The sequence below is a fragment of the Fundulus heteroclitus genome, unplaced genomic scaffold, assembly GCF_011125445.2.
Source record: "Fundulus heteroclitus isolate FHET01 unplaced genomic scaffold, MU-UCD_Fhet_4.1 scaffold_167, whole genome shotgun sequence".
Lineage (NCBI taxonomy): Eukaryota > Metazoa > Chordata > Actinopteri > Cyprinodontiformes > Fundulidae > Fundulus > Fundulus heteroclitus.
The window spans coordinates 122605-136740 of NW_023396579.1; the positions used below are offsets into that span (position 1 = coordinate 122605).

A 14136-nucleotide genomic window follows, 5' to 3' on the forward strand; every position below is an offset into this window, starting at 1 on the left:
CTCCAAAAAATTCCTCACACATAGAGGATCAAAAGTTATCAAAAACATTTTTGCTACGTCCAACCATATTATTTTGACAATTTTTTTAACGTGAATTGTGTTTTGAAGGAAAAAACATTTATCATTTTGACCAATAGATGGAAGCAGATCCAAATGTTTGGGCATCATCTCCATGTGTCGATTGATATACATCTGAAATATTGTAATTCACGGTACATATTTTACCAAACCATTCATACACATTCACCCAAAAGTGGAAGCAGCTTTAAAATATCTTTAGCTGGCCATATAAAGAAAGAAGTTCTTAATTTGTCCTCATTCACGAGGGGATAACAGTTTGCTTGACCTGTCAAACATGTTAGATAACTTCTGTTGTCACTATTTATTTGTCCCAAGACTACAGCTAAGTTTTCACACCATCAGCAGTAGCTGCGATGACCATTCACTCAGAACTGAACGGGAATCTAACACTCAGTTAGTTATGGGAGATGGGAAGCATCCAGCATGCTGTCGTTTCTCACATTAATGCCTATATTTGAAACTAGGGATGCACCGATGCCGATACTCGTATCGGCATCTGGCCCGATACCACGTGTTTGTACTCGTACTTGTATCCGTAAATGTGTTCCGATACTATAGGACCGGATACTAGCATACTTTTCTCTTTAACAGAAAGCATTAGTTTGCGATCAGATACTAGAAGAAGAAGACAAAGCAGCGAAGAAGAACGCAGTGTGACGTCAAGAAACCGCCTGCCAGAGCATAGAGAAGGAGGAGGGAGCAAACACAAAAAGGGTGAAGGAGTTAGCCATGTCCGCTATTTGGAAATATTTTCAAGTTAACGAGGACGACAAAAGTAAGGCTGTTTGCAAAATATGTCAATCAAAGTTATCAAGAGGAGGAGCAAACCCTAACAGTTACAGCACAAGTAACCTAATAAAACATCTTAAGACGCAACACGACGCCGAACACAAAGAGTTCTCTCATGGCGGTGGGAAACTGCAACAACCAACATTGCCGCAAACGCTGAAGAAGCGGGAGAAGATGTCCAGAGACAGTCCACATGCAATGAAGATAACAGAAGCTCTTACCCAATACATTGCCCTCGATGACCAGCCATTATCCGTTGTTGAAAATATTGGATTCCGACGTCTTATGAGTGTGCTGGAGCCGAGGTACGAAATTCCTAGTCGCCAATACATCACTGACCGGGAGCTGCCGAAACTATACGACTTTGTGAAGAGACACATCCAAAGCCTTTTGCAAGACGTTTCAGCGATTAGCTTGACAACTGATATCTGGACGAGCAGCGTTAGCCCGGTGTCACTCATTAGCCTAACTGCGCAATGGGTTGACAAAGATTTTACCCTGCAGAGGGCTGTCTTGCATGCAAAACATTTTCGGGGATCACACACTAGCCAAGCCATCGCGGATGTGTTTGATGAGATGCTCCGGAAGTGGGGCGTTCCCAAAACTTTGATTCATGTTGTGCTACGTGATAATGCTAAAAACATGATAAAAGCCATGACGGATGCCGGACTTCAGAGCCTTCCATGTTTCGCGCACACACTCCAGCTGGTGGTTAACGAGGGGCTTCTGGTCCAGAGGAGTGTGACTGATGCTGTCCCTATTGGTCGGAGAATCGTAAGACATTTTAAACACTCCACATTAGCTTACTCCCGGCTGGAAGATATTCAGCTGCAGCTCAACCAACCAACAAAAAGCAACAGGATGTACAGACCCGCTGGAACAGCACATTTTACATGTTACAGTCTCTCATTGAGCAGAAGTGCACTCTTGGAATATATGGATCTGAACACGAGCTTCCAGAGAATCTCGCCGCTCACCAGTGGGCACTTTTGGAAAAAACTGTTGTTGTTCTGGCTCCGTTTGAAGAGCTTACAAGAAAAGTAAGCTGCTCTGATGCATTGGCATCAGATGTGATCCCTGCTGTGACTGTGCTTCTGAGAATCCTGAACAGAGAAACTGAAGAAGATCAGGGTATCAAAACAATGAAGTCGACCTTAGCTGCAGCTGTGAAGAGGCGCTTCACTGACATGGAGAAGATCCCCCTCTTCTGCATTGCAACTCTACTGGATCCAAGGTAAAAGTCTGCCCTTTTCTGTTTAGCATATTAGAATATGATCAAAACAGAACCAATTAAGCTGAAACGTTTTGCAAAATGTAATTAAACATTTAATTAGAATAATGCAATTACACTTATGGCATTTAACATACACAATAAGCTTACCTTACGTTATATGATATGATTTACCATTTTTCACCTACAATTTAATGACTAGCCTATCCATAAAAAGCAAATGTATTTTTTTTCTGTTGTAGGTACAAAGATCGTTTTTTTCTCAAACGTCAACATTGCCATAGATGCCAAAGAAATGCTGAAGGTGGAGTTGCAGAGTGTGAATACAGGAGAGCCAAAGGAGAATCTGGAAGAGCCACCTGCCAGAAGGCTTTGTATGACACAAGCTAGCAGCAGTCTGGACAGAGTGTTTGAGGAGATAACAGAAGAACAAAAGTCATCTTCACAAAGCCATGCCACCCCAGTGGGTGCTGCCATTCAGTTAGAGACCTACCTTGGAGAGACTACAATTCCTCGAGAAGAAAACCGATTGCAGTTCTGGGGTGTTAATAAAATGCGGTTTCCTGCTTTGGCTAAAATATCCCAGAGGTACCTCTCAGCTCCATGTACCAGTGTAGAAAGTGAGAGACTTTTTAGCTCAGTTTCACACATCATAAATGAAGACCGAAACAGATTAAGTGCAGCAAATGCAAAGATGTTGCTTTTCCTCAAGAAAAACTTGCCTCTCACGTTCTTAAAATAGGTTCCGACCTAAAAGACAAGCTTTACAAGAAGCATAATGTAATTTATCAGTTGCTCATTCAAAGTTTGTTTTCATAGTTATATATTCAATTTGCATATAGGTAAAAACTGTGACAAGGCTGTTAAAACTATTCAGTAAATGTTAAAATCTATGTTAAACTAACAGTGTTGGTTAGACTAAAAGTGGTGTTCTATGTCTTAAAATATAACAAGAGGACAGATCTATACAATTAAAATACACCAAGTGTATTTCTGTTTGAGCCAAATGAAAATAAAAAAAATAAAAATTAATTCTGAGGAGTTAATGGCACTTTATAGTACTCGTATCGGTACTCGGTATCGGCAAGTACTGAAGTTGAAGTACTTGTAATCGTACTTGGTTTGAAGAAATCTGGTATCGGCACATCCCTATTTGAAACCAGAAATGAAATTATCTGATCATTTATATGATTGCTCCAATACTACAAAACATTGAGTACATCAGAGAGGTGGCACTGAAACTGGTTTCTTTGAAATCTGTTTATTATGGTCCTTTCAAATAATTCATGGATTTGGATTTTTTGATAATGGTACTTTTGGACTAATATTTAAATGATTTAATTCTAATTCTGTTGCTTTCTGAATAATTGTCCAACCAAATGACTTATTAAGAACCCTTTCTTTTTCACTGCAGGAATGTAAAGTTACCTTTGTAGGATGGATTTGATCGTGTCCTTGCAAATTAACCCAGTAATTTAATGACAGTTGTATTGTTCTCAGTCCTAACGCATTTCACCCACTTCCACCCGTAAAGCTGATGTTGAAGTTGTCCTTATTGCTCCTGTTATTATACGCAATGCTTGATATTGTATGATATCCAATTGTTTAAGTACTGTCTCTGATGCTGATCCATACACTATACTTCCATAATCAATTGTAGATCTAATTAGATTTCTATAAACTAATCTTATAGCTATTTAAATTGCTTTACTCTCTCTAGATCTTTGTTCTGCCCTGAATATGTTTAATCTGTTTAAAAGACATTTAAAAACAACTTTGAAATGTTAATATACAGTTCTCTATTTTACATGTATTTGCGGTGCTTTTATGTTGAAAATCTTCCGAACCGGAAGTAGAACAAGAGAAAAGCGTGTGTGCATTGTCTCAGGGCTGCAACAATGCAGAAAAGCAATGGTTGTAAGTGTTGCTCATTGTTTACAGATTCAAAAAGATATGTTAATATCTTTTATGGGTTTTTTATGTATAAAAGCAACGGTAAAATGTTGTGGTCTGTGTGACAGCAGAGTGTGTGTGTTTACTTGCTTATTTGCCGCTTTTCTAGCCGGCCGTGAAAATGCCTGTTGAGTTAATATTACGCAGCTGATACGTTAATACTGATATTTATTTATTATTTATACATTATTTATACATGGCTGTTTATTAAGCCATTTTTTTGTATCCTTCTTTTCTAGTTATACACCGAATTCAAAGCAGTCAGAAATGCTGACTAAATGTGTAAGAGGATAATAAAGGAGCAAGCCGCTCACTTCCTGGCTCTTGAATAAGGAGTTTGGCTAGCTGTTTATCTGTGTTCACGCAAGAGCAAAACACAGAGAGAACAGTACAATGTTGATTATATAACTTCAGTCGTACTTCTTGATTTCTTTGTTTTATATTTATGAATTGCTTTTTGGACTTTCCCTACAATAAATTTAACATTCCTTCCACGTTTCCAAATAGCTCCTTCATCAGCAAATGATGAACAACCCAATAAATTTTCTATTTCTTTGAATGCATCATTTATCATAACTGAAAATAATAAAGGACTTATAATACTGCCTTGTGTGGTTCCATTTTCTATTTAATTTCTCCCTGAAAGACTCTTACCAACTCTTACCTGTATTATCCCTTCTGTAAAAAGGTTCTCAGGGGATTTGGAGTATGTAGCAATTGAAATATGGGTAGAAGAGAAGGTAATATTAATTATAAATTTTTACAATCCTTGTAAGAAGCTTGATATAAGTAAACTTGACGAGATGGATATGAAAGGAAATATTATTTGGTGTGGAGATTTTAATGCACATCATTCATTATGGGGAAGTGAAAAAGTTGATTATAATGGTAAAGTTTTAGAAGATTTTTTAGATGGTAATAATCTTGTATGTTTGAATAATGGTAAGAAGACAAGAATTGATATTAATTCAGATAAGGAATCTGTATTGGATTTAACAATTTTTTCTAGTTGTTTAGCTCCATTATGTGATTGGCAAATTAAAAACAAGTCTTTTGTTAGTGATCATTACATTATAACCAGCAATTTAAGGATTGGTCAGGTACAGAGTCCTCAAATAATAGGAGGAAAGTGGATATTTTGGAAAACAAACTGGGAAAAATGTAATAAATTATGTGAAGGTAAAATTGCAAATGTTCAGAATGATTTGAGTATTGAAAGTATGAATCAAGAGATCAGTCAGTGTATTTTGGCAGCTGCTGAGGAGTCTATTCCAAAGACATCAGGGAGAAATAGGAGAAAGTTAGTTCCATGATGGAATGATGAGTGTAAAAAAGTAATCAAAGAAAGAAATAGAGCATTTAAATTGGTTAAAAGGTGTCATAATTTTCAACATTTAATTGAATATAAAAATCTCAGGCAAAAGTAAGAAGAACAATAAGAACAGCAAAAAGAACATATTGGAGAAATTTCTGTGACAAAATTGGTAGTAGTGCAAAGATAGGGGAAATTTGGGGAATGATAAAAAAAATGGGAGGAGATAGAAGAGAATGGAGTTATCCAATACTTAATAAAAACAATATTGTAGCAGTAACTGACAGGGAGAAGGCTGATATTTTAGTAAGTACGTTTGTGGAGATTCATAGTGGGAAAAACTTATCAGTTAATGAAATACAGGAAAGAGAGAAAACTAAAAGGGAAAATGCTGAAAGTTTAAGAAGGAAGGAGATTAATTCTTATGATTTGATGAATTATCCTTTCTCTATTGGAGAACTGAAAAGAGCGTTGTGTAGAACTAGGAATAGTGCTCCAGGTAAAGATGAAGTGTGTTATATTATGCTAAGACATTTGAGTGATGACGTTTTAAATAAATTATTAATTTTGTATAAAAAGATTTGGAAAGAGGGGAGATTGCCGTGTAAATGGAAAGAAGCCATTGTTATTCCGATAAAGAAATATGGGAGAGATCATAGTAATCCTGGAAACTACAGACCGATTGCTTTAACATCTAATATGTGTAAATTGATGGAAAGGATGGTGAATGAGAGATTAATACAATATTTGGAGTCAAGAAATATAATTGCGCCTTATCAAAGTGGCTTTCGTAGAGGGAGAGGAGCAATAGATCTGGTATTATGTTTGGAAGATGACATTAGAAAAGCTCAGATTAATAAGGAAACTGTTGTTGCTGTGTTTTTTGATGTGGAAAAAGCATATGATATGCTATGGAGAGAAGGGCTAATAATTAAATTACATCAGATAGGGATAGGAGGTAATATGTTTAATTGGTTATGGGATTTTTTACGGGATTGAACTATTCAAGTCAAAATAGGACATCATGTTTCACAGTCTAGTAAAATAGAAAATGGAACTCCTCAAGGAAGTGTGGTAAGTCCAACATTATTCTCAGTTGTGATTAATGACATTTTTAAGGACTTATCAATTAGTTTTGGCAGATCACTCTTTGCTGATGATGGAGCATTATGGAAAAGGGGAAGAAATATAGAACATCTTATTCTAAAGCTCCAGGAACGCATAGATAAAGTGGGTAAGTGGGGGATAGAGTGGGGTTTTAAATTTTCAATTGAGAAGACAAAAGTAATGTTTTTTACAAATAAAGAAATTGGGGTTGATAAAAAGTTGTATTTATATGGGAAGGAGTTAGAAAGGGTTGATTGTTTTCGTTTTTTGGGAGTAGTTTTTGAAAAGTAACCAACTTGGGGAAATCATATAGAACATGTTATTGAGAAAAGTAAAAAGGTTCTAAACATTATGAGGTGTTTAGCAGGGTTAACATGGGGTGCAAGTTTTGAATCACTTAAAAATGTGTATGTGTCACTAATTAGGTCAAGAATAGATTATGGGAGTGTGGTATATAGTTCAGCGGCTAAAAGTTGGTTAAAAAAATTAGACGTTATTCAAGCTAGAGCATTGAGAATTTGTTTAGGGGCAGATATATATATATATATATATATATATATATATATATATATATATATATATACACATATACATATATATATATATATATATATATATATATATATATATATATATATATATATATATATATATATATATATATATATCTATATCTCAGGGCAGTCAAAAGTAGCCGGTCAACGGCGGCAAATCGCCGTCTATAGCAGCTCCTGCCGCTGCCTACTTTTCCCAGGTTATACATCCCAAAAATCACTTTGACATCTGTCTCCACTGAGAGCAACATTAACGAGTGATTGGGTTCCTTGTACCAACCGAGATGCTACTTTTACGATCAAAACACAGACCGGTGTTATGCCGAAAAGCGCAATAAAACCGTGAGAGCCGACGTGAGTTTTGAAACTGCAAGGCTTTGTCTTAAGGCACGAAGATCAACGTGCCATCTACATATATAGTCTATATACATATACATTATAATATATATAGCTTAGATTCTATATATATATAATGATAATAGATATATATTAGATATATATGATATATCTATAGTAATAGTAGTATATAGATATATATTAAAAGTATAAATATATAAATATAAATATATATATATATAAATATATAAATATAAATATAAATATATATTATAAATATAAATATATATATAAATAATATATATATATCTATATATATATATATATATATATATATATATATATATATATATATATATATATATATATAATATTAGGGCTGGGCAAGTTAACGCGTTAATTTCGCGTTAATTCATTAGACTATTAACGGCCGATATTTATTTTATCGCGCATTAACGCATGTTGCTCACATGCTTTCAGTCAGTGTCAGTCAGCAGGCGCGCTGACTGCAGCGCGCTGTCACGGCAGCACTCTCCCGCTCCCCCTCCCCTCTCGTACATGGCTCAGCGGCGCCAGCCAATCAGCACGCAGGCTCAGCCTGGCCCGCCCACTCAGCTCTCACACAAACTTAATACACAAACAGCTGAGAGAGACCGCAGCAGCGAAAAAACATGAACAGGGGAAGTAGCACCGTTTGGCTTTATTTTAATACCGTAAATGAAATCAAGCTGTATGTTTTGTAAAAAGCCGGTTCATTTCAGTGGAAACACAACAAATTTATCTAAGCACGTGAAAAAACATGAAAACGTCGAGCCCCAGAAACGGAGAGAGGAGACAAAACTTCTCTCATTGCCCCGACAGACCCACAGACGTCTCTGACTGAGGCGTTTCAGTCCTCCAGGGAACATCCAGGTAGATCAGTGGATGGATGGATGAATGGATGGATGGATGTTACTGGAGCCCACACATAACATGTAATTAAGACCTTGAAAGAACCCAGTACATATATTAAAAAGTGTTATTTAAGATAAGATAACATTAGCTAATCCTTTTTTTATCCCACGACGGGGAAATGTATAGGATTAAAGCAACAGGCAGGTGCACACAACACAGACAAAATTACATAAGGATTGAAATATATAAGAGGTGGATTAGCGAAAAACACTGAACATAACATTATTATTATTATTATTATTATTATTATTATTATTATTATTATTATTATTATTATTATTATTATTTAATTGTAATAATAAAATAAAAACCACAAAACCCAAAAGGTCAACAGTTTCATGATACATCAAGCTTAGGGACTGGCTAATATACAGCAGGTCAAAAAAGGCCATATTTTGGCTGCAGTGCTTGCTGTTCTCTTATGAAGAAAAGATCAACTAGTGCACTAAATTCAATAGATGGGTTGAAAATATCGTTTTCTTCCGCTTATCCGGGGTCAGGTCGTGGGAGTAGCAGCTTCAGTTGGGAGGCCCAGACGTCCCTCTCCCCAGCCACTTGGGCCAGCTCCTCCGGAGGAATCCCAAGGCGTTCCCAGGCCAGCCGGGAAACATAGTTCAATAGATGGGTTGAATAACAATGTTAAAGGCATCAAAAAATGGTGAAATGTATTGATTTAAATTCAAAAATACTTATTTAAACACAAAGGAAAATTAAATGTTGGGTAAAAATGTAAACCTCTGAAATTGACAGGAGAAGGATGTATAGTATGTGGGGGTAGACCCTACGGTTCGGCCTGTCCTCTCGACGTGGAGGAGCCGCTGCTCCTCCACGTCGAGATGAGCCAGTTGAGGTGGCTTGGGCATCTGGTTAGGATGCCTTCGGGACGCCTCCCTGGTGAGGTGTTCCGGGCATGTCCCACCGGGAGGAGGCCCAGGGGAAGACCCAGGACACGCTGGAAGGACTATGTTTCCCGGCTGGCCTGGGAACGCCTTGGGATTCCTCCGGAGGAGCTGGCCCAAGTGGCTGGGGAGAGGGACGTCTGGGCCTCCCAACTGAAGCTGCTACTCCCACGACCTGACCCCGGATAAGCGGAAGAAAACGGACGGATGGACGGACGGACGGACGGACGGACGGACGGACAGAAGGTCAAAACATTACCCCCCCCCCCCCAAATTTTTTTTTTAACTGCACTGTTTTGGCAGCTGCTTCTTTTAAATTTCATTGAGCTTTTTTGTGCGATGAATATAATGGAGTTTGGATTCTGATATTTTATTGTAGGTATTGTTCACGATAGAAAGGGCTCATCCGGTTGTTTGTAGCGTTTTACATCTAAATAGGATTTATCCAAACAGAAATATGTGAACAAAGGACATAACTTCTATTCAAGATGGCAGTCTGGGATTTTGAACTTTCAAGGCCATATTATGAGATGGGAATGACGCTTGTGAATAACTGACACTGAAAAAGGAGAAATGTGACAGAAATAATACCCATCAGGAATGCTAGTCTTCATCGTTATGACAGCAGAATGACATTATTTATACAAACGGCCCCGTGACGGCTCAGAACAAGGTGATATTAATTGTCCTCGACCGTTATTGCTTGCAAATAATGTGGTTACAGCCCGTGTGGGAGGATGGGAGAACCCAATGTTAGAGCTTCCCGCACGATTGTGACTCCAGTTAGCATGGCAGTTCATTATTAACAAAATAACACGTTGTCCTAACACAGCCTCCTGCTAGCACTCACAGGCCTGCCGCATTTAGATACAATCAGTCGGTTCGCTCTGTGTACTCTCACTATGTGGCTTCACATATTCTCTGACTTAATCACCCAGGAAGACCACTGCGTTTTACTTAACCTTTTACTTGAAAGAAAGATCAGGGAGGCACAGCAGCTTGTATGTTTTCAGGCTGCCGCTGCACCACACACACACGTTTTGATGCCAAATGGGTGGCATTTAAAGTTCCCCTGTTCTGACCGCCTTTCATAATCCATTTGATTTAATTTATGGGGTAAAAGGGAGATGATTTTGATTGGTAAAAAGCCAATTAGAAGTAAAAAAAAAAACAAAAAACAGCCCAATGTCAACTGAAACACGGTGAGCAACTCTGCCACCTCTTCTGGTAAGGCACAAAAAACGGTGGAACAATGAAGAAAATGGACTCACGTTTCTGAGAAATCCACAGGCTTGGTCTTTATCTTATTGTGCAAAGCCAATATGTACTCATCGATAAACGGGCACTGCAGGTAGAGTGGAACAAAAAAAAAAAAACAGGAGTGAATGTCACAATGAAGGATGGCTGAATCACAGCTCTAGCAGATACAGTCTGCATCCCCAAAGACGGATCAAACAAATCACAGCTGCGACAATCGGCCTCTGGTGTTCATTTAAATGAATGGGCGTCATACCAAACACAGAGAACGTGGCATACATTGTTCCCACAGAGGTGTCAGAGACAGAGAGACCTCACCCATGTTTCACAGTTGCAATGCGGCTAAACGAGAGAGAGTCTGAAAATATGCATACTTGCCTTGCCAAACACGAAGCAGTACAGGGTGATCCCCATAGCCCAGACGTCCAGTGCCTTTAAAACAGAGACAAAATAGGAGTTAAATGCCAATGGTTGTCACAGAACAGAAACCATTTACAGGAGACAAACCAAGTGTGATCTTTACAAAAAAAAAAAAAAAAAAATCCTAACAGATGTGGGCAGGCTACAGAGATTTATGGAATATAAGGTTGTTTCTTCAGAAGCCTTGAAGATGGATTTCTGCAGTAAGATAGCAGATGAACTGTTGCTATCCACCTCACTCTTTGTCCCTTAGCCAGTGTTTTTCACGACAGCTCCACATGTAATCCTTAACAAATAGAGTGCTGTGAAAAAGTAGGTGTCCCTCACCGATTTTTTTTCTGTCTTTGCTTATGTTTCAGACTATCAAACTGATTTTGATCTCAGACAAAACATATCTTTTTAGTCTTTTTTCCATTTCTTGAGATCAGGGCATGGTGTGTTGCTTCTTAAAATCCTCCAGCCTACTTCATGCTGTCAAATACTATAGGTTCAATTTAAGTATTTTGTTTTTTAACTCTACAGTTCTAGCAGTAGTCCAGCCTGGGTATGTCTAATGAAACTAAATTGAACAATGCGGCTAATCACAGTTAATTCAAGGCTAAACTATCAGGATGCAGCCTGAAGGCTGCATTCTGAGCTTTCCTGCTTCCTCCCTTTCCAGCGCAGCCTGACTGGGTTCACCTGTCAGGCTGCAATTAGCCCTGGACTCATTTCACCTGCTGACACAACTATTTAAACTCACCTCAGTTTGCTCTTGGTCGCCGGCCCGTAAAGGTTCAATTCCCGCTCCGTCCACAGCCAGTAACTCAGCTACTTCTTCACCACGGCTGTCCTCCAGCGCTCTTCCTTGGTCTCCGGTCACTGGCTCCGGCGTTCTGCCTTGGTCTCAGGTCATCGGCTCCGGCGCTCTGCCTTGGTCTCCAGTCACCGGCTCCGGCGCTTTGTCTTGTTCTCGAGTCCTCGGCTCCTGTGTTCCATCCTGGTCTCAAGTTCTTGACTCCTGTGTTCCGTCCTGGTCTCAAGTTATCAGCTCCAGTACTCCTTCCTGGTCAGTCTCTCCGCGCTGTACCTGCTGGCCAGCTTCTGCACCCTACAACTCAGCTTTATAGAAGACTCTGGTTCCTCAAGTCATCCATCATCCACCTTGTACAATAAACTCTCTTAAAACCAGCTCTGTGTGTGCGCGCTGTGTCCGGGTTCGTCCTAGACAAATATCATGTCATTACGGGCCGGCCAAAGGATGAACCCGAGCACGCACAGAGCTTGGTGCAGAAGCTGGCAGGGTTCTGCTCTGCCCCAGCCCTAGATCTCCGTGGGTGTCTTCTCTCAAGATCTGCTCCGCCTCTGTCATCCGCTTCTGGTTCAGCTCCGTCGGGATCGCAGTATGCGAAGCCCCGCCTCTGGCTCTGTTTCCTTGGGGTCACCCTCCGCGACACCCGCGTCCGCCGCTGCCCAGCATATTAAGGACATGCTGCCCAGCGTTCTCGTGTTCCTGCGTTAGATCTTTAGTTTCCTAGTTTAGCTTTAATTTTCTAGATTTACTTTAGCTTTCTAGTTCTGCTTAGTTTTCTGGTTCTTTAGTTTTCTAGTTAGTCTTCTAGTTTCTGTCCAAGTTCGCTAGTTTCTGTCTTAGTTTTGAGTTATTTCTTTCACCCTCTAGTTTTGCGTTACTTAACATTCCTTAGTTTTAAAGTATTTCATTGCTTCTTAGAGCCCTCGGCGCACCCGTGTCACCGCCTGTGAACCTCTGGCGCATCCGGCCTGTCGCTGCCCTGCGCACGCAAGCCGCCGCCAGAGCCCTCAGGCGCACCCGTGTCGCCATCTGTGCCCTCTGGCGTACCCGGCCTGTCGTTGCCCGCCGCGCGCAGGCTGCCGCCAGAGCCCTCCGGTGCACCCGTGTCGCCGTCTGTGAACCTCTGGCGCATCCGGCCTGTCGCTGCCCTGCGCACGCAAGCCGCCGCCAGAGCCCTCAGGCGCACCCGTGTCGCCATCTGTGCCCTCTGGCGTACCCGGCCTGTCGCTGCCCAGCGCAACCTTTTGTTTTCTGGTGTGTTAGGACGCCCTCTGTTCTTGTTTCCTGGTGTGTTAGGGCGCCCTCCGTTCTTGTTCCCTGGCGTGTTAGGACGCCCTCTGTTTCCTGGTGTTCTACATTTCTCTGTTTCCTGGCGTATAGTTACGTTCACGTCCCGGCATTTACCTCACGTCCCGGCATTTACCTCACGTCGCGGCGTTCCTTCCCTCTGCCGTTGACGTACGCCTGTTTTGTCCCTCCAGTGTCTCCATACGCCTGTTCCTTCCCCTGACGTTCCGCTCGCTAGTTGTGCCCCAGTGTATTCGTACGTCTGTTGAGCCCTAGCGTTGTCGAACGTCGGCCTTTCCCTCTGGCGTTTCCGTGCGCCTGTTCTTTCCCTCTGGCGTTTCCGTGCGCCTGTTCCTTCCCTCTGGCGTTTCCGTGCGCCTGTTCCTTCCCTCTGGCGTTCCGCACGCTAGTGATGCTCCAGCGTATCCGTGCGTCTGTTGAGCTCTAGCGTTGTCCTACGTCTGTCCTGTTCCTCTGGCGTTTCCGCACGCCTGGCCCTCTAGCGTTTCCGTACGCTCTCCCTGGTTCCCTAGTGTTTCTATACGCTCTCCTTGGTTCCCTAGCGTTTTCTTAGGCTCTTTGGTTCCCCTGTGTCTCCTAGGCTCATTGGTTCCCCTGTATTTCCTTGGCCCTGTAGTTCCCCTGTGTAGTTCTAGGTTATTTGGTTCCTCTTGTGTATGTTTTTTTTCTGATTTGGATTGGTTTTGTTTTCAGCTACTTCTTCACCACGGCTGTCCTCCGGCGCTCTGCCTTGGTCTCTAGTCACCCGCTCCGGCGCTCCACCTTGGTCTTAAGTCACCAGCTCCGGCACTCCACCTTGGTCTCCAGTCACCGGCTCTCCGCCTTGGTCTCCAGTCACCGGCTCTCCGCCTTGGTCTCCAGTCACCGGCTCTCCGCCTTGGTCTCCAGTCACCGGTTCTCCGCCTTGGTCTCCAGTCACCGGCTCTCCGCCTTGGTCTCCAGTCACCGGCTCTCCGCCTTGGTCTCCAGTCACCGGCTCCGGCGCTCTGTCCTGTTCTCAAGTCCTCGGCTCCTGTTTTCCGTCCTGGTCTCAAGTCCTCGGCTCCTGTGTTCTGTCCTGGTCTCAAGTCCTCGGCTCCTGTGTTCCGTCCTGGTCTCAAGTCCTCGGCTCCTGTGTTCCTTCCTGGTCTCAAGTTATCAGC

General features: G+C 41.3%; 2 protein-coding genes across 3 annotated transcripts in view; one reads left to right on the forward strand and one right to left on the reverse strand.

Annotated features, from left to right (window-relative positions):
- Positions 1 to 14136, reverse strand: part of camkk1a (calcium/calmodulin-dependent protein kinase kinase 1, alpha a) — a 143918-nt gene that overhangs the window by 16198 nt on the left and 113584 nt on the right. For both annotated transcript variants that reach the window (XM_036129420.1, XM_036129419.1), the window contains exons 11-12: positions 10852 to 10905; positions 10488 to 10561 (exon numbers count right to left, since the gene is read on the reverse strand). In XM_036129420.1, coding sequence (XP_035985313.1) covers positions 10488 to 10561; positions 10852 to 10905 — 128 coding nt within the window. The remainder of the gene's footprint in view (positions 1 to 10487; positions 10562 to 10851; positions 10906 to 14136) is intronic.
- LOC118558857 (zinc finger BED domain-containing protein 4-like) lies at positions 574 to 3280 on the forward strand. The gene is made up of 2 exons (XM_036129421.1): positions 574 to 2104; positions 2344 to 3280. Exon 1 carries the CDS (start codon positions 811 to 813, stop codon positions 1912 to 1914), a length of 1104 nt encoding a protein of 367 aa, XP_035985314.1. The 5' UTR covers positions 574 to 810; the 3' UTR covers positions 1915 to 2104; positions 2344 to 3280.